Source organism: Gavia stellata, chromosome 1, assembly GCF_030936135.1.
Source record: "Gavia stellata isolate bGavSte3 chromosome 1, bGavSte3.hap2, whole genome shotgun sequence".
NCBI lineage: Eukaryota > Metazoa > Chordata > Aves > Gaviiformes > Gaviidae > Gavia > Gavia stellata.
Genome location: NC_082594.1, coordinates 4808165 through 4832869, shown reverse-complemented (window position 1 = coordinate 4832869; position 24705 = coordinate 4808165). Strand labels below are relative to the sequence as shown.

The 24705-nt window shown below is 41.1% G+C and overlaps 1 protein-coding gene across 3 annotated transcripts in view; it reads left to right on the top strand.

Annotated features, from left to right (window-relative positions):
• TENM4 (teneurin transmembrane protein 4) overlaps nt 1-24705 on the top strand; it is a 360992-nt gene that overhangs the window by 214115 nt on the left and 122172 nt on the right. For 2 of the 3 annotated variants that reach the window (XM_059822505.1, XM_059822492.1), the window contains 2 exons: nt 14006-14191; nt 20518-20544. In XM_059822505.1, the coding sequence (XP_059678488.1) occupies nt 14006-14191; nt 20518-20544 (213 nt within the window). The remainder of the gene's footprint in view (nt 1-14005; nt 14192-20517; nt 20545-24705) is intronic. The other variant, XM_059822500.1, reaches the window with a different exon arrangement.

Genomic DNA, 24705 nt, shown 5'->3' with positions numbered 1-24705 from the left:
AACTACCAGGTCAATACAGATGCTATAAGCAGCCATCTCAAAGAAAAGAATGAACTAGCTGGGCGGATCCAAAGGGATGCCAAAGTTGAGGACAGGGGTTTCATGCCCTGAACCTTAATGTCAACTGGGCATCATTCTAAAGCACAGAGTGCCTGTCATTTGGGACAGGAACAGTTTCAGACCATCCTTCTCCTCAGGATTTCCAGCACTGCAGCACTCATCCTGGCCACACTTACTCTTGCTAGAAACGTTATAAATGTCTTCAGTGGACAGAAAAAAAAAATGGTTTTGGGTTCATGCCCAGTTCCATGCCATCCCCTCCTGCTTTTAGGCTTCCCATGACATTACCAGTTTAGTGGGATAGTTGTCCTAGAGAACAGCAACCTCTGCAGAAGGCTGTTCAGATTTTAGTTAAGTGGAAATCCTTGAAAGAGAGTTAATTGATTCCATATCAATTCAGCTGTCTTCTTATTTGGGTACTTCACATCACTTAGAGCAGCCTGGGTTTCAGCTTTTGAGAGATCTTCAGTTCTGCCAAATAACTGTAGAAGGCTCAGCAGGCATCATGATCACAGATTCCTCAGGAGAGAGGCAATTACAGAACTGTGGCATTCAACATAAAAAATAAGAAACCCCCTCTTAGCCTGTGTGATAGGTTAAGAACAGCTTAGGAGGGGCTTCAGACTGCCATGTAGTGATCACAATACTGGCAGATATGCCTAGATAAACCCAGCTTCTAAGCACAGTGGGGAAATAGAGTGGGCATCCATAGGGCTAGCAGAAAAACAGGTATTTACCCACCAGTTGTAAAACAGTCTTCCATGGCTTTACTGCTTTTGTAGGCTGAGAAGCTGGATTTAAAACAAAACTAGTGTGGTGTGTGTATCCACATCTCTGATTGCAGGGAAGCCATATTCTTATACATTGTTGCACAGCACATTGAAGTCAATGGAAAAGCTCCTGTTTACTTTGCAAGAGTATGGGTCAATTCAAGTCCATTCACAAACAATGATAGATTTAAGATTCTGTATCAGCTAGTGGTAATGATGGAATTTCTCAGTACATATTTAGTTGTATAAATTAACAATGGAGAAAATCTTTCAGATAGCACCCAACAGAGTTCCCTACTACCACGAAGTTGTATAGTTCATTGAAACAGGCGTATTTTCTGTATTCCAATGAGTAGACAAGGAAAGCAAGAAGAATGAACTTTTAAAGAGGAAAGCTAGAGCAAATGCACCTTTACCTTCCAATGCCTTTTTTCATCAGGAATTGTGCAGGAGATTATTGCGCATGCACACACTCACACACATACAGACACACAGAAACACAGTTCTCATATATCTTAACAGACAACGTCATATCCCATTGGTCAAACAGCACGAGGGTTAACACAACATGTGTGATAAAAATTTATTTCCTTGGGCTTATTGGTGTCAACCTTACAAAACAAAATCTCATGTTAAATTCATGTCATGCCCAAGGCCACCAAGATAAAAATCCATCCTTGGAAATTGTTCATATAATTCCTCCTTTAAACCATCATTTTCTTCATTAAAGGGTAAAAATATCTCTGTAAAAGATGGATGTTACATCAGCTGTCACATGATACAGGCTTGTACCTTACTACTGACTAGGGCCTCCTTTAATCACTAAGAAATCACTGATTTGTCTTTTTCTTTGCTTTAAAACATGTGGGGAAGAACAAGAGAACTAAAGCTCAGGATACAACACCTGAAATTGATAAACATTCGTATATTTTAGATTGTAATGACTTCAAAAAAAGTTATCGGGCACAGCTATGTAATCAAATGTCACTCTGAATGATCTTCCTTCAGCTTGTAACTTGTCCATCTCACTACCCTTGCAGTGTAGTGAGAAACATTAGTCTGGGGCAATTGAAATTATGGGAGCACAGGGTCTTCAAAGCTAGGCTTCAGAAGATACCATCAAAATCTCTTCTGGCTCAATACTAAAATTGCAAACCCACTCCTGAAGGCCTTAACTTGGTCCTTTAACAGTCATTCAAGGCCACAAAATGTTTTGTACCAGCAGGGATTTCATCCTTAGCCTTGCAGAACCATAACATGCTGATTCGTGAACTTGTGATCTTCCCCATTTTATTTGCATGGAGAGAAGTAAGTTTTCTCTCTGAGGGAATAAAGTATGTGCAGCCCAGAGCTGTTACACGAGGCTATCACAGGCTCTGGCTGGCAGATACCTGCTTTGTGAATTGTGAAGCAATAAGTGAATCCAGAGAATCAACAGTGTTAACAAGAGCTATCATTGTACAGAATATAAAGTTTTTGATGTAGTTGGGATTGTGAGTACAGACTTTAGCCTACCCGTTGCCAAGATGAACTTACCCTTTAAAGTCTTCTAAGCTTTTTATTAAAAATGCAATAGAAGACTAAAAACAGCCAAAACATTTGAAATAAAAGTATGCAGGAAGGCTTTCATTTGAATACCCTTTTACTCCCTTTCCCTTTGTTTGTTGAAAATGTGTATAAGGCGACCCTGGTGTGATGGAAAAAAAGGTAGCAGTTGAGATGGGCTGTAGTTATTTTTGTGGGGAGTCCAATTCTTGAAAAGTCCAAATATCTTTGTGGTCAGCAGAGGCATACTAAAGGGAGGGAGAAAACGCCCAGTAAGACAGAAAATACAACTTATGTTTCAGATATGGATTCCTACTTACAATCTGATAGTTGAGAAATTGTCTTAGCACATTTCCCTGGCCAACCAGAGATCCATCAAACTTCTGTCAGCTTCGGGATGTGTTTAGAATCTTACTTCAAGCCACTTCTCTGTTCGCAACAGTCCACGCAGTCTTGGTCAGATACAATGACCATGGGAGAGATTGAAGGAACTGAAAACTTGCGTTCTAGCTGTCGTTTCAAACTTGGCCAAGACCAGTGGAAATGGTGATATCATCAGTCTGGCTATGACCATTAGATCACAAAGCATTTGGTCTGATTAGGTCATGTCTCAGGCTGAGAACAGTGTATGTCCAGTGGTGTAACAAGCAATCCCTGGTCTTCACTGACCTTAGGCATACTGTGATGAGTAAAGCTTCTTTGTCTCCTATCAGCTGTACCAGCATCAGTGCAAATTTATGGACCCCCTCAAAGGGCAGTGGGTAGACTATTCAATTCCTTATTTCTTTTCTAGAACAATTAGGTCTAATTCCCAGCATGTTAATTTTAGTTCAGCATTCTTCCCTATCTCCAAATATGACCCCAGCAGCCACACCATGAGCTCAAAAGTTCTCTTTGTTTGGATCAATTATGCTTTGTGTTGTGGACTTTTCTGACTGAAAACAGCAGTGATGTACTGAACTCTGTGGGGTTCACGTTAACTTGGCTAATTTGAAAAATAGATGTTTCACAGCACCACAACAAGTTGTTAAATTCCATGGTTAAAACAGGCTACTGTTAAAATAGTGTGTTTTGAGGATGGCTAAGCAATTAGCATGTTTGCTTGTGTCACTGAAAACTTATGAGTCTCAGATGACCAAATTTTGGATTATTCTCTGACTTTGCTTTTGAAAGAAGGAGCCTTAGAGTCCTTACAGTTTCTGGACTTACATCATGCCAACATGGGGGATGCTCATAATTTAGCCCCTTCTCTACAATAGAATATTTGTCATGAAATTACTGCTTTTTTAAACAATATTAAGTCCCTTCTTTGACACAGTGAGTGTAATTCAGCTGTCACTGAGAACAAAACTACTGTCCTGCAAGAGTCATGTGAACTGGTTCTTCAAGTTCTTCTGGAGATAAAACCACTTGATCAAGCCAGCTGAGAATCTGAAACGCTATAGTCACTGCATGGAATATGTCATGCTTGTAAAACTGTAGGAATCGGTGTATGTTTCTGCAGGCTTAGAATTGCACTATGGCAGTTGTGCAGCTTTTGAACTGAAGATACATCACGTTCAATAAGTTTGGCCAATCAGTTTGTAACCAACTCACAGAAGACCGTGTAGACGTCCTCTTAGTTTTGTGAGTCTAGACCTCTGCTTCTGACTATTCCCTCTTTTAACCAGAATACTGCTGGAATATCAGCAGGGTGGATATTTGTGTGCAGTCAGGCTCTGCCTGTGATCTCCCTTGATTAGGCTGGATCAAGGCTGTCCTCTCATGCCTCACTCATTTGGCTCAGCAAGGATGGTCGTAGGTTCCATGTCATGGCTTCTCCACTTGCATTCAGCCAGTTCCATGCTGTTGTTGGTGGATAGCTCCTGTGACTGTGACCTTACACTCCGGCCCAGCTGGAGATCCTCATGATCAGAGTTTCTGCAAAGGTTTATTGCATGTTTTCAGCTTCATCGAATTGTGTTTCATTCCAATTTAGAATGGCTGAGATTAAATAATAGGGAAAATAATCTAGGAGTCAGTAAAACAGAATAACATAAAAATGAGCAAGCAAAAATAACGTAAGACCAGTGATTGTCATATAGTGGATTGGTGTCTACCGAAGGCCAGAAATCCGTGATTTAATAAGCTGTCTGAAGTGGATGCACTGGATTTAGTATAGTCTCTCCGTCCCCTTCCAAGCTGCAAGGTGTTCATACTCTAAAAACTATTATCACAATTTGCACTAACGAGCACCTTTCTAATGATCTTGACAGATGAAAGTTTGAAAGGGCTTTGGAGAGAGTTTTGCTTCTTTCCCGTAAAGGTGATCCTTCCAGACCAGTGTTGAGGCATATGGACAGCAGAGCAGACACAAAGCTTTTGGAGCAGCTGCTGCTGCATCCCGTTCATGTGGATAGACAGACATCTAACTTCTGGATATGTCAGCCCAGCACGTTTTGTACATGTTCTGTGTCTCCTTTTGAAAAAGAGAAATAACAATAAAATTTCTAAGTTTCTTGGTGAAATGTTGTCTGAAGAAAAAGGAAACCATGTTGGGACTGTCTGTATAGTAGTGCCAAGCTCTGAATAAGGGAATCCCAAGCAAATGTAGCTTGTGACTACTTCAGCACACACATTTGTAAATGCTCTGTTGAATTTATTTTAGACAAAAACAAACTGTATGGAATTGGAAAATAAATTAGTTCTTTTTAATGATTGTAAGCATGAGTAAAAAGGCTTTTCTACTGTCAAATTATCTCCTCCTTATGGACACAGAGAGCAAATTAAAATTAGTCCAGAGAAGAATCCTTGTTAGGAACTTCATTTAATACATTAGGAATTGTTTCTTCTCTTTAATTCACATCCCAGAAAGCACAGAGATCCAATTAAGCATTAAAGAGAAAAAAATAATCCTGCACTTTGGGATATTTATTTTTATTCAACAAATCTCAGCTCCAAGGCTGAAGTCCATCAATACCTGGCATTTCATGTCCTGCTATTCAACAGCAAGAGACAGTTTAAAATAAAGTTCAGAATAATAAATAAAGGGAAGATTGACATGAGTACAAAAGTAAATCACAGCTATAGAGGAGATGCTTTAGATGCAATGTGATGGTCAGTCCCTAGCATTTAAGGCAAGGATGAAAATAGGGTATAAATATTGTAGAAACTAGAGGCTGGTAAAAGGCAGCAGACCAGTTTAATGGAATTTCATCTCAGAGTTATAGCTTTTCAGTCAGGAGCTGGAAAACCTTTATGCAAATATGAAGCAAGCTGAATTGCACTTAGAAGTGAGATTTTTTTTAACAGACATCCCAACTGTACCACTGTACATTGTGCAGCTGCACAGATCGGGTAAGAGCTGTGATCCATTAGCACGGGGATTGCTAATGACTGCTCCTGTTCTTACTGTTACTATTTCTAGCAAGAACTCCCAAGAGTCCCATTGTGCTAGGTGCTGTATGTTTACAGAGTAAGAGGCTCAGTCTTGGAGGACAGACATACATCAGCTGAAGTATGTTACTATACCAAACTCATTCATTACTCATTTTAGAGATGGAAGGTGGGTTCCAGGGCAGTTACGGGACAGATGTCCTGGATCTGCTCAGCACCAGGCGAGCAGCTACTCTGTGGACTCTTCATCTCCAAGTTAGGCAGCTCAGAGCCACCTAGATTCCTGATTTGAATCTCCAGAGAGATATGGGACCTAGAAGAGGATTTGCAGAAGCCTTTCAGTTAAACACAAAGCTGCTTATGCAAGCAAAGAACTAAATACCAGGAGGAAAATGGGGGAAAGGGCTGAAGTGGGGTTAATCTTTTGTGTCTAGCTGAGGGCCAGAGGTGGGTGCTTTCTTTTATTAGGGATTTCCACCAACCCTTCTCCTAGAGATAGACAGCTAAGCCAGTTCAACTGCTTAGAGTAAAAACTCTCTCCTCTTCTGTCATGCACATGTTTTATACCTCCTTTGTGCATACCCAGTCTTTTCTGCAAGTGCAGAGTTGTCCCTTCTGGAGACTTGTACTCAGTCCTCCTTCTGCAGAGCCTGGCAAGAATCAGCATTTAGGTATCCTGGTTAGGGTCACACTGTAACGCAGGATATGCCTTCCCCCGTGCAGGCACTCAAGGATGCTCCTCGGGGCTTCAGGTTCAGTAGGTGAAAACTCAGGTGTCCTGAGTCACATTTCAAAACCATCGCTGAAGGTCAGTGTTCTTCCTGATGAGGGATGATAGCAAAGCTGATGGATTCATTTTCAGTCTCTGGAGAGCATCCTTTAATTTTGATTTCCTCATCCATGGCAAGAAAAGAAATAACTGTTACCTTTCAGATATATTCAGTTTGCTGAGCTATTTAAAATGCATTGACATCCTTGAGTGGAGTGGACAGTCGTCTCAGTACCAGTTTAATTACACTCATAAAAGCAAACAGATTTATATTTATTGACAGAAATAATAATTATTATTTCTACATTCATAATATTTACATAGTTTATGTATGTTTTAAAAATAAGTAAACAGATTATTTGTATAAAGGCATTAAATTATGCAGACCTTGCTTTTAGGACATGATCTCTGAAGGAAAAAACACATGACCTTCAATTAGTGACATTGACACAAGTTGCACAACCGTTCCCCAGTTGCTACTGAAACGGGATGGTTTTCAGAGGATTTCATACTACAGATTTGTTACTGGCAAGAACAGAAAATTCAAACCTCTCCTTCCAGGTTTTTTCTTGCTCCATAGTTTGAACCTTTCCTTATAACATTTGTAAAAAGGATGGTTTTAAAAGCTAATGAGCTTTATGTCTTCTTCAGTTCCAGCAGAGGAGTTCACATGTCACTACAGAGTTCGCAAATCACATAAATGAGAGTTTCATAACACTGCAAAATGCGTTTCATTACGAAGAATGTATTTAGCACTTCACTGCTATCTAAATCATGCCGATCATGAGCCTTCTGTTTCTTCCATCCATATCTTTGTATCAGATGCTTTTCCCAAGTATTCCCCATACCTTGCCTTCTAAAGCAAATGCAGGCTGTGAAAACAAGGCTTAGCTCCTCACCAAACTCCGTCTTTTGGCTCTGTGCAGTGCCTCACTCCTGTGCTTCTTTTCTGGAAAAATCTGTCCGAGGCTGGAAATTGCCTCCAATGAGCCAACTCGAAATGGGAAAATCCCAGTTAATACAGATTTTTAATTATTAAATTTTCTATTAATATGTTGAAGGTCAGTGGAACTGCCCCAGTTTTCAGGAAGCTCTGAGCAATTTCACCTGATCTTATATTTTAGCACTAAATCCATATTTATTAAAGGATTTAGCACGCAGGTCAGAAGCAGCTAAATCTCTGATTCTGCATCACATGAATGCTAAAGAAAAATTTTCATCTGCATTGCTCTTCTCTAAGCTGGAAAGCTTTAAACTGTTGTCAAGCCAATTTTAGGATTTTGGGGGGATAGGGGTAAACATGTAAAAATGGATTTGCCATAAATGAAGCACAAATTGACATCATTATCCCTTTCCCAACCCAATTCTTTAATGTAATGTGAAAATAATATGAAATTCTGGATTATGCCACTTCCTGTGTTGGAAGCTACCGTGTCTGTTATATCAATTAAAAAGAGCCATGAACAAAGCATTGCACTGGTGGCTAGCGTTTGATAGGATTCTTTTCCCACTTTTCTTCTGAAATATCAAAGGCAACATAGCAGACTTTTTACTCCTAAGGGGACAGATTTGGGTCAGTTTTTAGGAGGATATGCGGAAAAAAAAAAAAAAGAAAGAAAGAATCAGGTACAAGGTTTTTATTTGTATGAGTAATTGCTTTAGTATACTTACTTCTGAGGTGCTCTTAATGGACTGTCACCTCATTACACATGGCACAGTGCAAACGCAGAACAAAAAGGATAATCTTGGCCTCAGATAGCTGAGATTCTTAAGCATTAAGTGAACAACAACAGACAGAGACATGCTGATGGAGGTAGAAAAAAATTACAGTACAATTTTTATCAATGCAATATGGAGAAGTTAAGGCATATCAGCAGCCACTGTCAAGATTCTGGGTAGGTTTCAAGGTGGATTAGGATTTTTAAGAGAGACTTGAGGAATTCTGAGGCAGCCCTTACAGACCAGAGGGAAATCTCTCCCCCAGTCATGAGGGGATAATGATTAAAAAAAGCCATTTGGCTAAAAACTAGCCAGCAGGCAGCTGAGGCTGGCCTCGTGGGCTGGTTCCCGGTGGGGGTGAGCAGTGATGGAGTAGAGCAGGTCCTGAAACTAAAGAAGAGTAAATTATTTTTTGATTATTTTCATCAAAAATAACCAGAGTCCTGTTGGAATGGCATTATCCTTTTCTAAAGATAATGTTTATGATGCACCTGAGACCCCTGGGTGAACCGCCCAAAATTCAACAGAGCCTTGAGCACAGTCTGCTCCAGAAGTTCTCCATGAAAGAGGTTGCAGGTGAATCATCCTCTGGAGCTACCTGTCTTTCCTCCTTGACCCGCAGAGGGCAACTAGGCTCAGTTTAGTTCTTCAGGTAAGAGTGTGGTATAAGGTGAGGTGAAATCCAGGCAAGGGAACACACCAATCCTAGACAGTACCATGACAAAAACCCAGGTGGTAGAGTAGAAGTGAACTTGATTCCTTAGGTAAAACCCTGCATCCATGAATCAATTAACACCCATCTGGTAAGTGCAAGTGTCAGGGAGCAAAATACGGGGTATTACTCAAAGTCCAGGTATTTCCCACAGAGGTGCATGGGCTGATTGTACCTTTTGAGGACAGTAAGACTCATATTTCCTCTTAGAACTGGGCACCAGATTTGCTCAGAAGATCCCCTTCCTTCAAGGAACTACAGGCGGCTTTGAGAGCTGCACGGCAAGATGAAGTAAAACACAACGCACCTCTAGGAAAGGATAAGGAATGGCTAAGCTGTTCATACAAACAGTGGAAGAGATTAAAGATGAAAGGAAATATTTAGTCACCTTTTGGGAACAGCTGGTGTGAAAATATTTAACAGGCAGGTCTTTTATGCACAAGCACAGCGTTCTAACTAGGCTTAAATAGGCAGGAGCAATATAGTGCAGCTGGCCAGTCTATGAATACTGTAATAGGAGAATTAAAAGCTTTCCTTCTCATTTGCTCACACAGCTCAGATGGTAGCTAATCATGTCCTCTAATTTTAACAACAGAATTGGGAAATGTACCAAAAAAAAATGCCGCTTGTAGCAAGAACAGAGGTGGCAAATTCTGTCCCTGGGACTGAATGACAAAGAAATGATTCACCTGCCCTTTTCTGTAAATCAGCCTTAGCTGTCTTGAGCTGCCCAAAAAGACCTGTATTTAAGTGGAAACTTAATCTGAAATCCATTTTGATCATTTCTTTGAGTGATGCCAGAAAAGTAAAAGCTACTCCGACTATTTAATCACCCATTAGAAACCTGTGAGCATTTAAGAGTGCTGTGTTGTAAAGGTCCAGGACATACAGCAGGATGTGTGTTGTAAGGCTATTTAAATTGTATGGTTCCCATCTATCTTTAAACTGGCAGCTAAATGGAAGATTTAGATTTGAGAATTCCTGGCTCCTGGTTCCCTGTCAGAAATAATTAAACTATGTTTTAGGGAGACTGTCGTAAGTAGTTTGCTTCACAAGTGTTTTTCACAGCTGAGGGTCTTTATTACAGCCCTTGGGGCTTGGGAATCCAAACCACCTTATATATCCACTATATATGAATTACACATTCATAACCTGGAGCCTGCACTCTCTTGTGCGCATGGGTGGTGGTGTGGCTGAGGTCTCAGCTGGGTGGGAGATGAAACCCAAAATGTTGCCAGCGTTCCCATTCAGGGTTAACCTAAGATCTGTTTGTTTTAGATCATGCAGTGCGTGTCCCTGGCCCGCGTGTGCAAAACTGTTCCTTGGCAGCACGTTGTCTGGGAAATATTTCAGCTGAGGTGTAAATGTCCCAGTGGGTTTTCCATCCCTTTTCATAGGAATGACTCCACAGAGATTCTGCCTTTCAGAAAGTGGGGGCTTTTTTCCCTCCTCACCATTTTTGAATGTCACTCCATTATCCTGGTTTCACACCTTTAAATAACTCCAAGAAGGCTTCTGACTGTCACTCAAAATAGCTTCCTTTTATCCCTGCTTTTTTTTCCTGCACCACCAACCTGTACATATCTGACCTGCTGTCATTTCCCTGTCTTATGGACAGGACGTGAGACTGGGTATCAGGACACCTAGGAGGTCCGTGCCTGTGTTCACATATACATGTAGACCCATCACTTTACTTCTTTATGCCTTGTTTACTTTATCTGTGAAAAAAGAAATAACATCTTAACATCAAAAAATAAACACTAGCACTCAGTCAGACTCATTAATATTCTCAAACTAAAGATAAAATACTAAGGAAATAATAGTAAAGTCCTTAAGATGTTCTCAAGGATTTTGGAGTCACAAGGGGCTGAGTCCTCCATGATGCTAATTTTCCGGTCCATCGCTGGAGATATTTGTCTCTTCGGAATTTCAGAGCTTCACAGTCAGCAGTGGAGGTTATTCGCAGTGCACATCACTGGGCTTGAGGATACCAGGGCTGTCCCCATTTTAGAGATGGGACCCTGAAGGTCAAAGCTGGGGAACAGGACATAATGAAGATGTGAAGTAACCGAGCTGGCGTCCTCTGGATTGCTTGATGAACTGGGAGCAAGAATGTTATTTATGGGAGCATGTTATTTAGTATTCTGAGGTGCAAAGTTCAACATGTGTGAATAAAGAATGTAAACCAATAACCACAGGAGTTGTTTCAGTCCAACACTAGAGTAGCCCTATGGTGAAAGACTGCTGGGAAGCACCGGAGGCTACAGCAATACTTTCCTAGTTAGGGCTTAAATGCCAGCAGTCTCAGACTTTGTACTTTCTCAATGCGTTTCTTCTCAGCTTGATGAAATTTTAGTACCCTAAATCTAGCTTTTTATTTTTTATCTGCTGTTTCCTTTATCCTCCCCCAGACTTTGTTCATCAGGTCAGCCAAGGGGAGCCTTTTTTTTTTTTGTGCAGCTTTATTGCTACATTAACTAACTTACAGATCCTGTGTGTTCACATACCATCCTGACAGGCCCACGCTCATTCCAGTGTTGTCTGGCAGTTGGGGAAAGGGGTAGGAAACACACACGGCTGGGCTCCAGCCCCTTGACGAGTGGACTATTGCCCATCCCTTATGTTCATAATGGGCACTGTAGTATGATATTACCTCCCTCACACCTAGGAGCTCTGAAAATCTGTGTCTCAATGCCAGATGCAAAGTAAAAACTTCTGACAGCGACTCAAGAGTCCTTCCTCAGCCATGTCTTAAGTGATAGTGTAACTGCAACTTCCAATGAAGCTTACATTAGATTCTGTTACATTTAGGCAGCAAGTGCTATGTTCGCATCCTCTGTTTATGCACCCAAGGTGCCCAAATAGTTTTGCAAGTTTGATTCTAAATGTGACAGACAAATTCCTGAGTGTCTTAAGCACATTTGAACTCCAAAGTTCTTTCATTAGAGATTTAAATATATAGGACTAAATGTTTGAGAGGGTTTGGAGATGTCCGAGACACTGCAGCAAAAGGAGTTCAACAGGAAACTGTTTCACCACCTTGAGCTGTAGTAAGCAGGAGCTAAAATTGTGTTCCAAATTTCAGATCCAAGACTCAGCCCCATACTAGCTACTATGAAGAAAATTAACTCTATCCCTGCCAAAGCCAGCACATTGTTGCACTTGGAAAATGAGGGATTATCTAGACATGCAAAGCATTACTGTTATTGCTATCATAGATACCGCTGCCTAAAGAGCTCTCTGATCCTTGGAGACAAGAGTCCATTTCAGCATAAGGGGCTGAAGACCTTCCAGCTCTCTCCTATGATGCAAAACCTTCCTGCTGGAGTTGAAGTGGATGTTCCAGCCCCACGTCAGGAGCATGTCAAAAGTTCCCAAACAGCCTAAGCTTCCTGTTACTGGCGGTATTAATTAGCAAAACACTAAAGGCAACTTAAAGTAAGGCTAAATTTCAGTCAGGTGTGATGTTAATGCAGGCTGAGTAGTTTTGAATATTTTATGTGCAGCCAGTGACCCAAAATAAATGTCTTGTATAATATCAGTCGTCCCTCCACCACAAGCCTCGAGGCCTGAATCCTGCACTTAATATGCTCAGAAGCACAAAGAGAGGCACTGGAGATGGGTTGGTGTCTGAGATATTCATTTTGGGGGTACATGTCTGGGGGAAGAGAGAGAAAATGTGCTCTGCAAAGTATCCTGGTACCCCTTTCTGGGATTCCAACCCAGCCCTGCTCAGCATTTCTTCTGTTCACATCTTCTCTCCACTCTCTCTGAAGTGAACGGTGTCCCTACCCTGTAAAAATCTATAAAATATCTCAGTCAAGCAGAAGGCTTGAGTCCAAAACATTTGGGAAAGTTTGATCGAATTTAGATGCACCAGAGAGAAGTCAGAGTGGGGGGTAAGACCTGATAGTCTGAAATATAGTCTGAATTGCCTCTCCTCTGACTGAGGAGAGTTCAGTCATGGTTTACGAGAGATCAAAAGTGAGCAGTCAGGTGACGAGCCTGGAGAAGAAGAAATAGATTCATTTCATTTCATCTGCAGTATAACACATCTGTATTTGGTTTTATTTTTTTCCTTGAAATCAGGCCTGTGTAGTAATGGTGATAACAGGCATTTTAACACCTGACTCGCGGGTACCTGTTCTCCACCAAGTCTCGATTTTTCCAGACAAATACAGTGCAGATGCAAACATGAAGTCTCCCAAATTCATGCCAAGGGCATGCCAGGTTTTAGCCAAAAGCCTTATGCTGGGCCAAAATATTATGCATATCTGTGTCCGTATGGCTACTGGGGCTCACAGAGGGTGGGAAGGCCAGCACCTCTGAAAAGCCAATGTCCTTTAGCTCTTCTCTTTTTTGGAGGTGAGTACCAAAATGCCCAGCTGTGATTCCATGCTTCCGTTAACTCCAGTAAGACTTGGGAATAAGCATCATCCTATCAATCAACTCCAGTGCATGTAGCTCACAAAAAGAGCATGTTGGTACCTCCGAATGCCTGAGAGTGGATTTTTTATGGGGTGTTAGGAAAACAGAGACATAGCAGATGTGCAGACTCAGTAGAAATAGAAATGTTCTATATTAATTTTAAGGCGAGAAGAAGGGTTGTAATGAATCCCATCCCCAGAACTGTGGGTTAACAAGCCATAAACAGGCTTTGCCAGCACTTAACTTTAGCATCAGTAGTTTATCAGCACACTGTTTCCACATTTAACCAGATTTTAATTAAATGTGACTTTTGTTCTGCTTATTGGAAGTGCCTTCCTCTTCAGATTTGGTGATCACAAAAGCACGAGGAGTGCAAGAGAATTAGAAAGCAAATAGGAGGATCAATCACAGCAGACCTCTGCAATCCATGTCCATCTCTTTTTTGTAATATACTTATTAGATTCTTATTGCCAGGAAGGATTAGTGTTATGAGCTCCAGGAATTCCTTTCATTGCCCTGTAAGGCGAGGTAGTGAAGTGTGGCTGCTTTTCTTAACAATAACACTCTGGATTTTCCCCCTCTCCCTTCTCTCCACCCATATCCCCTCCTCTCTCTTCTCTCCCACAGAGATTTGTGCAGCGGACTGCGGAGGACATGGCATTTGTGTTGGAGGCACCTGCCGCTGTGAGGAGGGATGGATGGGCACAGCCTGTGATCAGCGAGCGTGTCACCCACGCTGCAATGAGCACGGGACATGCCGGGATGGCAAGTGTGAATGCAGCCCGGGCTGGAACGGAGAGCACTGCACTATTGGTAGGGAGAAAGAAAAACAGACTACTTTTAAAAGAATAATTGATGATCAGGGAGGAGAAAAGACGCATGCTTAATTGAATATGTGTGACTTAGTGTAGCATGAGCACCTTTGTTCTTGGATTTCAAGTTCTGACATCATACATTTTCATGTGGGAACAAGACAAAATGTCCTTTCATTTGTTGATGACATGGCTATATATATTTTTTATGATCAGATGTGAAGTACACCTATGTGGTGTTTGATCTCATAGAGACAAGCTATCAAATGTCAGCTAGATGCTTTTAAAAACATCCCACTTTGCCTCTCTGGAAAGGTCTTTCTGTGGCCTCCAAGACTTCTCTCTACTATGGTGACAGCATTTTCAGAAACGTGCATCTGATTTAAAAGCTTTCTTTCCTTTTATTTGCTCCATTATTTGCACTGCCATTTTGCTTGCCAGTATAAAAGAGGAAACTGCAGTCAGATGACTTCTGGCTGGTATTTAACTCTGTCTTGCTTACCCCTTGTCTGCTCTGCTACCTTTCTAACCATTTCATTCCCCTCTCTCTTTGGTTCTGTATTCCTCATGTACCTGGCACTTATCTTGAGCTCTCAGTGTCATGTCTATTATTATTATTAATAAGGTGCCACCAATATGCCAAAATCCTGCAAAGAGGTGCAGTTCTCACATTAAGCAATTTGCAGCATCATTAATGAACTGGTTTGGCTTTACTCTCCTCCTTCATCTCACTTAACTCCTTGATGCATTTTCCTTTCTTCCTTTTTTCTGACTGTCAGGCATTCAACTACTTTAGTCCCCATTCTGTAGTCATGCTATTAAATCAGTAGCATTAAAACTCCCCAGATACCATTTATTATACATTAATGGAAAACTAAATTAGTAAATCCAGTTCTGCTTTCAATAATGCCTGTGTGGACCTAAAAAAAATTGGTTGACTTTAGAAGAGTTGTTCCGGAGTGAGAATTCTCCTCCAGTCATTTTGTTTTAATCAGCTTCTTTTAAAGATAAGAAAATTTACCTCTGTGTTGCTTTCATTATGCCATGATACATATAAATCACACTACATCAGAATTAACCACTGGCGATACCTGGGCAAATCCATGTGGATTATCAACTTAGTTATTACGTAGACATCACTTTTTTTGCTTGAAGACCAGGTAAGTTTGCACACACAAAGACAGACAGGGAATGAAGCCTGATCACAATATTTTAATTCCAGCATTAGGGTAATGGTACAAACCATATCTGTGGCTCAATTCTACTTATCATTTATTTATGCTAATATCACCCTACCACATTATGGTCTCCACATGCATCCCCTAATGAAAAATATCTAGCTCTTAAAACTTCCCCTGTCTCATTAGACATTACATTCTGCTTTCTTTTCTATGTCCCTAGCAGCTTTCATTTCTTTTCATGAGGAAGGGATTAAAAAAACCTTTCTTAAATGACTTTAAAATGAAAAGAGAGCCGTCCTGTGTTAATTGGAATCCTGTTTCTATAATATTATTTTATAGCCTTGTGTTCAAGCACTTTGATTTGGAAAGCAACACAGATTCATGAAAGGGTTTTAAAAGAAAAACAAATGTTCAGCAGAAGGTCCCAAATCCAGGGGACAATTTTATATGGAAATCATTTATGCACAAAAAAGCCTGATTCAAACCCTCAGTGCCATTTTATTAGCTCTGCTGCAAAACCAAAATGCCACTAGTTCAGTATATGATATTTTTCCACACAGCTGATATGCCCGGACTGTTTTTGAACAACAAGCTTTTATCTTTCATGGTAATTAAATTTACCCCATTATTTGTGGTATTCCTCACTCTAAGTATAAAGAGTCCGTGTTATCATGGGAAAGGCCAGCACTGCAATGCAGTCAGCATCGAGATGTTACTGGTGCACACTATCATTTTGTGTGGTGCTACCTTCCTATTGCAGTGCTGCCTTGGTTTAGGAATCATTCTTTAATATTTCGAGTGCTGGAGCAATTCTGTTTCTTTTCATCCCTCCCCCCCCCGCCCCCATCTTCTTGCATGGTGATTTAGCAACAAATTTGTACATAGTCTCATGCCTCTGAAGCTGTAAACCATATTTCCTACAGAATATTTCATTGATAAATGTGTAGAATGTAAAGGAGATTTGGCAAAGTCATAAATATCTAAGAAAATTGAATAGCTTTAGAAGGAGTAATAAGCTAGTTATATTGGCACAGATGAAAGGACATTGACTTGGAATTACATTAAGTATGTGGAAAGCATTCCCCTTGTCCTTGTGTAATTTCCCTGCATGGCAACTTGTTCTGTTGACAGTAATTCCTTCTATGTCTGTGTCATGGCCCGGTTTGCTTTAGCACTGACAAGCATAAAACCCCATTGCTGAAGTGATGCTTTAACAATATTGCCATGTGTGCAGGTAACATGGTAGAAATGGATGATGCAAGTAAAGGACACGTCTTCCATTTCCTGTTGAGCATGTTTGAGAGTAAGAAATCCTTTTGTTTTGTAGGTCATAGGAGGCTCTTTCTTACAGTGTTCAAGGGAACTCTGATCCCAGTGGATTAATTTTGTTTGCTCGTACAAAGAGTCGTGTTACCAAATATACTAGCTTGATTGCTCACATTCAGAGATTTCATTAGAGGAACCCCAGTTAATTCCCAACCAGGAAATTGATGCAGAAGCTTGCATTCATCATCCTAATTCGGCAAACTTAGCGCATCCAGGCAAAAGAGTAGAACAGAAAGTTGATTATATAACTGCAGGAATCCTGAAACCCAGCAGAACGGTTCAATCAATTTACTCTAATTTCTTAAAGGAAAAAAAAACCATGACAAAAGCCACAATGCAAGACTCCTATGATGGGCTCTCCAGCATATTCCAAATTTGTCCCCAGTTAGAAACATTGCAAGAATTCAGCTTTCTTCTATTCTGGCCCAAACAACATCCAGGGAGCACGGTAGGTTTTAGGAGCGTTGGGTTTAAAGGAGAAATAAACCCTCTTTCTGTGAGCTCTGAAAGGCCAAATTACAACTCAGCTCTGTGGTAGGCTGCTCTATGGGATTGATTCACAGGTGGCACCACAGAAAATTTCCTGGGTTTAATAAACAACTCCAGAAATTTCCCAGGGCTGTAACAGCCTGGCATCAAATTTGATACAGTTGATGATATGGCCTGGATAGTGCCCCAGGTGCTGTGCATCCCACCTCAGAGATGGAAATGGAGACTTCACTCTGCCTACATGGGCCTTGCACTGAGATTTTATCCGGTATGTGAATATCTCTGTATGATATTTTACCAGCAACAAGCCTTAATCCCTTGATTCATATTAAGGTTGTTTAGAAAAATAACGGCAGAGAGGGCTTCCCTGTGTGGTGGAGTTGGAATGTTCATCATCCTTGAACAGCCTGGACACAAGACCAAAGCCATCCCTGGAAGTTCAGTTGCTGCACCTGAATTCTACAGGGTCTCTAGAGCCCTGAGGCACCAGCATTTAGCTCTCCAAACACATAACAGTCTACCTAGCAGGATTTTGAAAGCATCATAGCGCCTGATTCCCATTGACCTCTGCAAAAGCTATGTGCTTAACTCCTTTTGAAAATCTGGCCCTGGCATGCGCTAGTGATGTATGCAATAACAAGTGCCTAGACAGATGGGCAGACAGCCCGTCCCACACGGGCTTCTGCTTATGGCGCCATCGGGCTGTTTTTTTGTTTTACTTAGCAAAACTCTGATTTTTGAGAAATCTGCCCCTTTAAGTTTGCCTTTCATCAGCCTTCTTGCATAAATAGTCACACATGTTCTGAATAGCCAGGGTTGTAATCAGTGCCTCTCAGTTTCTGCTGGAGCAGCTGGAATCCAGACCAAGGCACATTACAGGTGGATCCTGGGCTCTTTTCCCCAGCTTTCTAACACACCGCTTGTGCCATTTAAATCCACAAAGCGGCTTGGTCCATATGCAGGCCAACATAAAATAAGCCCATTAGTGTCTGGAGAAGATTCTTGCTACCCTCAGCCCAACAGAGCAGATAGTGAGCTCTCTGCAGCGCTCAGGCGTATCCGCAGTGGAAGCTGAGGTTGTTTGACCCTCTGGCACCCACCCTGCCTGGTTGGGATGGGGACCTTTGGGCAAGAGAAGGCCATGGTTATAGCAGTCAGCAGAAAATATGTACTTGCTGCTTTGTTCCAACATGATTTTGCATCAAGCTGAAGGTAATCTGGCCATAAGTAGATTGGCAGCGTATTTGACAGTAAATATTAAGCACAGATGAACTTCAAAGGCAGTCTTTTTCCCTGCCCCTGTGGCATAAACTTGTGCCGTCACTGGTTCAACAATGAAAGGCTACTTTCTCCTCTCTTTCAAATTTGTGTGATCTCAGTTTAACTCCAGTGATTTCACTGCGGCTCTGTCCACTTCACCCCACAGGGAAGATAAAAGGAAAAAAGAATATTAAGAAAATGAAGAAGGAGAGTGTGCTGGGGAAGAAGTCCTGCCCAAGGATCTGCTCCCAACATCTCTCACTTCTCTCTTTCCTCTCTATGGGCCAAGAGAAATGCTCACATGATCCTTCCCAACGTGTTTCGGACAAAACAAACCAAGTTAGCTCAGGCTGGTGAAATAAGAGGACTTTTAGACTGAAAAATGCTCACATGAGCTCCCCCCATAGCAGATCTGAAGGGACAGTGGCTTCCAGGAAGGGGCTGGTGACATGGAGCTGAGCACGGTGCCTTTGGGTGCAGAGGACACCTTAGAAAAGTAGCTTTTCTTCTGAGCCCCTACATAGTTCCTCAGCATGTCCCACATGCCCACAGGGTTTCCAAAGGAGTATCTGTAGATAATAAGACAATATTTTAATGCCAGAACTATAGCATGGGAATGAGACTATACAGGTTTAGAGAAGAAAGACTCATGCTACCATGGAATAGTCCCATGGAAGGCCCCCATTATTTTTCAAATTACAAGAAAACATTGACACATAACGGACAGATGGTTGGCATTGGCAACTGCCTCCACTGCCATCATCTGCACAGTGGCTGCTGCCCGAGTTTACAGGTTGGGCTGCTCTGGATGTCAAAATCCAAGAGGCACGTTCCCAGGCTTCAGCCACCTTCCAAGCGGATGGTGATGCTATGCTTCCCACATTGCTACCACTACACCAGGCTGATTAGTTCATCTCATTTCCAAGCCTCATAACTGCCCCACGCTAGGTGAGCTCTGATCCCCCCAGCCCTCTCCGCTTACTTACAATAGTGCTTCGACGGATCCATCACAGGATGGAAAAATAATTCCTGCAAGGGCTGTGACCTCCCAGGTGGGCGGTCTGCGTGAATGAACCTAAAACAAAAACCTCTTCAAAAGGGTACCAGGACACAACTGAGAGAGATATTGCAGGGAGCGGACAAGAGAACAAGGGAAATAACGTTTAAGCAGGTAATGAAAGAGAGAAAAGCAAGACTCAGAGCTTCTTATTTATTAATAAAGACCCGCTGCTGTTAGGAGAGAGAGTGCCGCCTGCTGGCATGCGCAAGGGCTCTCCGAGGCAGGAGTCCGGGCTTCTGCTTGTGTCTTTGCTACCAACTTTCTGTTTGACCCCAGAAAATCAATTAGAAGGTGGTTTTTCAAATTAATGTTCCATGGGAATTGGGCACATGACTCCTCCCACTACATCTATAACTTACATTTTTTTTCTTTAGCCCTCCTTGGAATGAGTATATTAATACTTACCTGTCTGGTAGAGCTGCCGTGAGGTTAGTTTAATATTTGTAAAGTAATTTGATCTGGGGCTAGAGGATGCTGTATAAATGCAATGTATTACCATTAAGAAGATCCAGGGAAAAGCCTCTCCCAGTCTGGTAAGGTCACAGAACTGTGCCCCTTTGTGTGGAAAAATATAAGGCAATCAGGTGAGGTGGAGCACTTTCAAATGACTCTGTTTTTCCTGATGAAAAGAAAAGCAGTCAGTAAAACAGAGGGAGGCTGTTGCAAATGAGCAGAGCATTACAATATTCTGCCATATATATGTATTTATACATATATATATCTATACATATATAAACACATAAATATGTATATATATAAAACTTTCCTGTTTCTCTTCCTGATCTTATCGAGCAAAGATGACTGGATGCATAAACACAGCCTTCTTGAGCTCTGTGACTGAGGAGGGCTGTGCTCCATCCTTCTTCCTTTTTTCTCTCCTCATAATCAAGGTTTTTCTTTTCATACCACAGCGAACTCTCCTTTGCCTTTCTAGCACCTGCACAGTCTCGTAGTAAGCCGCAATGCACTTATTCAATCCTACCTTAAATGTCCTGTCTTTTATCTCCCAAGCTCACTATCTGGATAAGGTAGTGAAAGGTATGCTCTTCCTTCCTATTTTTCCTATTGTCTTTGTGTTTCTTTTAAAAAAATGCACCGTGAACATGCTGTGTTGAGGTTGCATCTCTTCCTCATTGTCACCAAAGTGCTCCCTAATGTCTGGAAGGGTGAACTTTCCAGTCATTTAGGTAGGAAATACCTCCGTAAGTGCTGTGACCCTGTGTTGACATCGTATCAGTGTTCCCACCCGTCCCCTTGTCCCTGTCCTCCCCTCCAAATCATCTCTCATCCTCACCTGTCCTACCCAGGTAAGGCAAGTCAGGGGGAAACAACAGTGTCTGTGCATACAGCAGGAGCCCTGTACAGTGATGTGTTTTAATTGAATGTCTATGATCCTTTTTGTAACAAGCAGGTGAGTGCACTTTCTGTGTGGAGTCTTCACGTTTTGGATCCATGATTGCAAAGTCTTACATGGGAACTTTGAGTAATGATATATTATCATTTATTTTCTTGATAGAAAAATGTTATGACCTCAAAGCCTCTGGTTGTATAAATCTGCAAAATCTATTGAAATTAGTGATGTTGCATTAATGTACACGACAACGAAATCCAACCCTATGTTCATATTTGTAAATATAAGGAAAGACTAGGACCCAGGTCTTTCTTCAGCGAAGAAGAAAAGGAATTGAACTGTTACAGAATAGAGGTAATCCCTATCTTAAAAAAATCTCAGTTGTTTATTAATCAGAGCAATGAGCTAAATTAATTAAGGCCTTTTAAATAGAAATAGACAGTTCCACAATGCACTGAGTTTTCTAAAAATATTGAAATAGCACACATCTAGTTAAATACAACAATATGACAATAAATATGATTGAGTTGGACACAAATATCTTTCTACATGGCTGATTTGATACTAACAGCAACACAGTGCTGACACCACACAGCATCATATGTTTGCTGGTTAAACAAACCAAAAAATCAGGTTGAACAAATCAGTTTCTTTCATAGCATTACCCTCTTTTTCAGGTTGTGAGCAATAAGAAACAGCAGCTGTGAGAGGCTGATGAAGAAGGACAGATATGCCAAAGTATTTGTCTGGTGAACAGTTAAAGTGAAGTCTCTGCCATATAGGGCTCCTGTGGTGTGACAAGAAACATGGTTGCCCGACTGGCTTCACTTCTCTGGATGAATTTACAATCTAATGTTTCTCTCTCATTTCCATTGAGGCTTAAAGGCAGGTTCAGGTACAATCGCAAAGAGGGAAAAACTTTGAACAGACAAACAAATATTAGTGATAGGGAAGTATCCACAGTTTAAATAAGGAGACTTTCATCTTCAGTGTAATGCAACTGGTAGCTGTCCTTGGACCCCTCTTTATAGATCAGTGGATTGTTCAGTGGTAGTTAGTTTTCTCTCAGTGCTTAGTATCAGTAAAACACGCTTGACTTTATTTAAATTAGGAGAAAAAAGTATATTCTGCTTCTTAGATCAAGGAAAGAGGGTCACTTGTTCCACCCTTTTGAAGTAATAGTGGTGGCATCCTTAGAGGAAGATACCGGCCATCACTAGGGATTGCGATCAGAACCTCCTGTTAATGTTCCTCATCTCAGTGTTTTGCATTTCAAAACCCCAGGACTCCTCCTTTTCATCTCAACATGTATTGGAGAAGGCTGGATCAAAAAGGAGAGGATAAGCACCGAGGGGATAAAAAAGACGAGAAATCAACCTGCAGAGCCTGGGTCCGGGGACCTTCAGTACTGATTTGCCTATTCACTGGCCCAATTTTTTTTTGCTATGTCTTCTGTAGCTGTCATTTTTCCTCTGGATAGCCTTTTGACTCACCTTGATGCCCAAGAATAAAGACACATTATATTTAGTGAGCATTTCAGTGGGTAACAGGTTAAGCAACATACTAGGAATAAAAGATTGTCTCTTACCATGCATGGCCTCTTTTGGAAAGATTAGCAATAGCTGAAACATTAAAAGTACATGTTTTTTACTTGGCTAACTGCATGGTGTGCATTTTTCAAAACTAAATTACTCATGCCCTTTTGGCTTTCTTAATTATTAACATCTTTCTGGTTGAAATCCCTTCCTAGTAATCCTGTGTTGTCAAGGGTGAGCCTGATTTACTGCTGAATCTTTCTTACAGCTTTACAATAAACCAGTAAGTCAGAGAAGATGCAGAATTCTTTCTAAATTGGAGGGCAAGTTTCAATAGCAAACATCAGCATGATTAAACCAAGAAGCTCTAACTAGAATTGGACTGGAATCTTCTAAACTAAGGCCTAATTAACAATGGTAATGCTTAAAATGAAAAGAGGTGCCTACTATTAAAGAGGTGCTGTTTTTAGAGAGGGCTTCTCCATCCAGAATACCATTGGAGCTGATGGTACATCAATGTAATTAATTTATATTGTTGCTTATCAATTCTCGCTCTTAAAAAATAACCACATTAATGCTATACTGAAACATGTAAACAGCTATTCTGAAATGTAAAGATGCTGAACAACATTTGAATTCAGGGATGGCTGCAAGATGACTTCTTTGGGCTGCTCCTGAAGTCTGAGAAGCAGTGAGAACCCAAGGTGTGACCGCAGCCAATTCCCTTATTTATACAATTATAAGCAATAGGAGCTCTGGCAAGTAACTTTTTAATCTTCATTTTACAGGATGCATCTGATTAAGGGTTTCTGGATTCCCACCGTTACAAAATATCATGGTGGTAGTTTAAAAGTCCAATGTTTTTCAGGACACTTTACCGGGTTTCTCATAATTTGCAGGGATCAGCTGATGCTTTGCTCCTCCCCTTCAGTCCTACAGAACTTCTGCAGGTCACTTACTGATTGTTGTTCTCTCAAGCTCCATGTGTTTGCATCCTCACATGTTGCATTCAGCCATGTCCTACTCGTTTCAGAGCTCAACCACTGTCTGTTGGGACTTGTTAAAACATCCATCAGTGCTTTCCTACTGACAATGGAGGAAAGATAACAGCCTTATCTTTCAAGTCCAATTTCAAGTGGCAATGAGTCTTGGCTTGAAGAAAAAACCCATTGAACGTTGTTTATAATTGGACTAATTAGAGAAGGCCTTAACTATAGAGATCATTAAGAACAGATTGTTTTACCAACAATCTTAAAATGGCAGGATAATTTCTTACTCTGGTGACAGTCTCCTTTGACTCTGATACTCTTGTTTAGTTCAAAATTAGTCCATTTTTTATATTGCTTCCCTGGTCTGTACTGTCTCTTGCATGGCAGACCTGACATCTTTGCAAATGGCCCACAGTATCATCATCTTTTCAGCAGCAATTTTGTGTGCTTCAGCTGGAAACTCACACGAAGAGTTCCGCCCCCCCAAAAAGCCCTATTCATATATTTAATTCTCTTAGTCACCCAAACACAGTTAACAAACACAAACAAGAATAATGGATCACTGGTGACTCTAGATATGAGAGATCAGAGCTGCAAGATTATGGTGGTGTAAATCTGTGAGGATTAAGCCACCCTGCTGTGTTGATATTCAGAAACACTTTGGAGACAAGATGATCTTTTTGCTTTATTCCCCAGCATGGGGGAAAGGAATGGATAAAGTTTATTTGTATTCTGTTTTTGTCAAGTGCTTTGAAGTGCATTGTTTGTGGAAGGGGGAATACTGTACATTCCTATCTCTGTAGAGTTAGGGATGGTCAAGTCTTTATGCAGTGAACCAGTTTAGAAATAGTAGTACTTAACAGGTCCATTCTCCTAGATATATTGGCCTACATGTCCGTGTTATCTTCCAGCTTTCTGAAGCTACAAGTCCTCTGACAGCTACTGCTTAATTGTGTTGTTTTCTATTAATGATTTCCTTTCTCATTACTTCTGAAAACCGTCTGCCCTCCTACCAAACCCATGACACAAGAGAGGTACAATATAGTCCTCACAGCGCTGATACTTTGCTGTACCTTATAATGTAATGGTTAATATCCAAAAACTTCTATGTTGATGGATCTGTGAAGAAGAGTTTATCTCATTAGGAAACAGTTCTCTCTGACTCCTTGGAAGAGTTTTATCTCATTAAGAAACAGAGATGACTCTCTCCTTGGTGGGAGGGGGTAAATTTGCTTTCTAGACTTGAAAGATGCCAAAACAATGGAGTTTGACGTTACAGGTGGGAGATATCCCACTTTAGATACCTACAGCATAGATGCTTCTA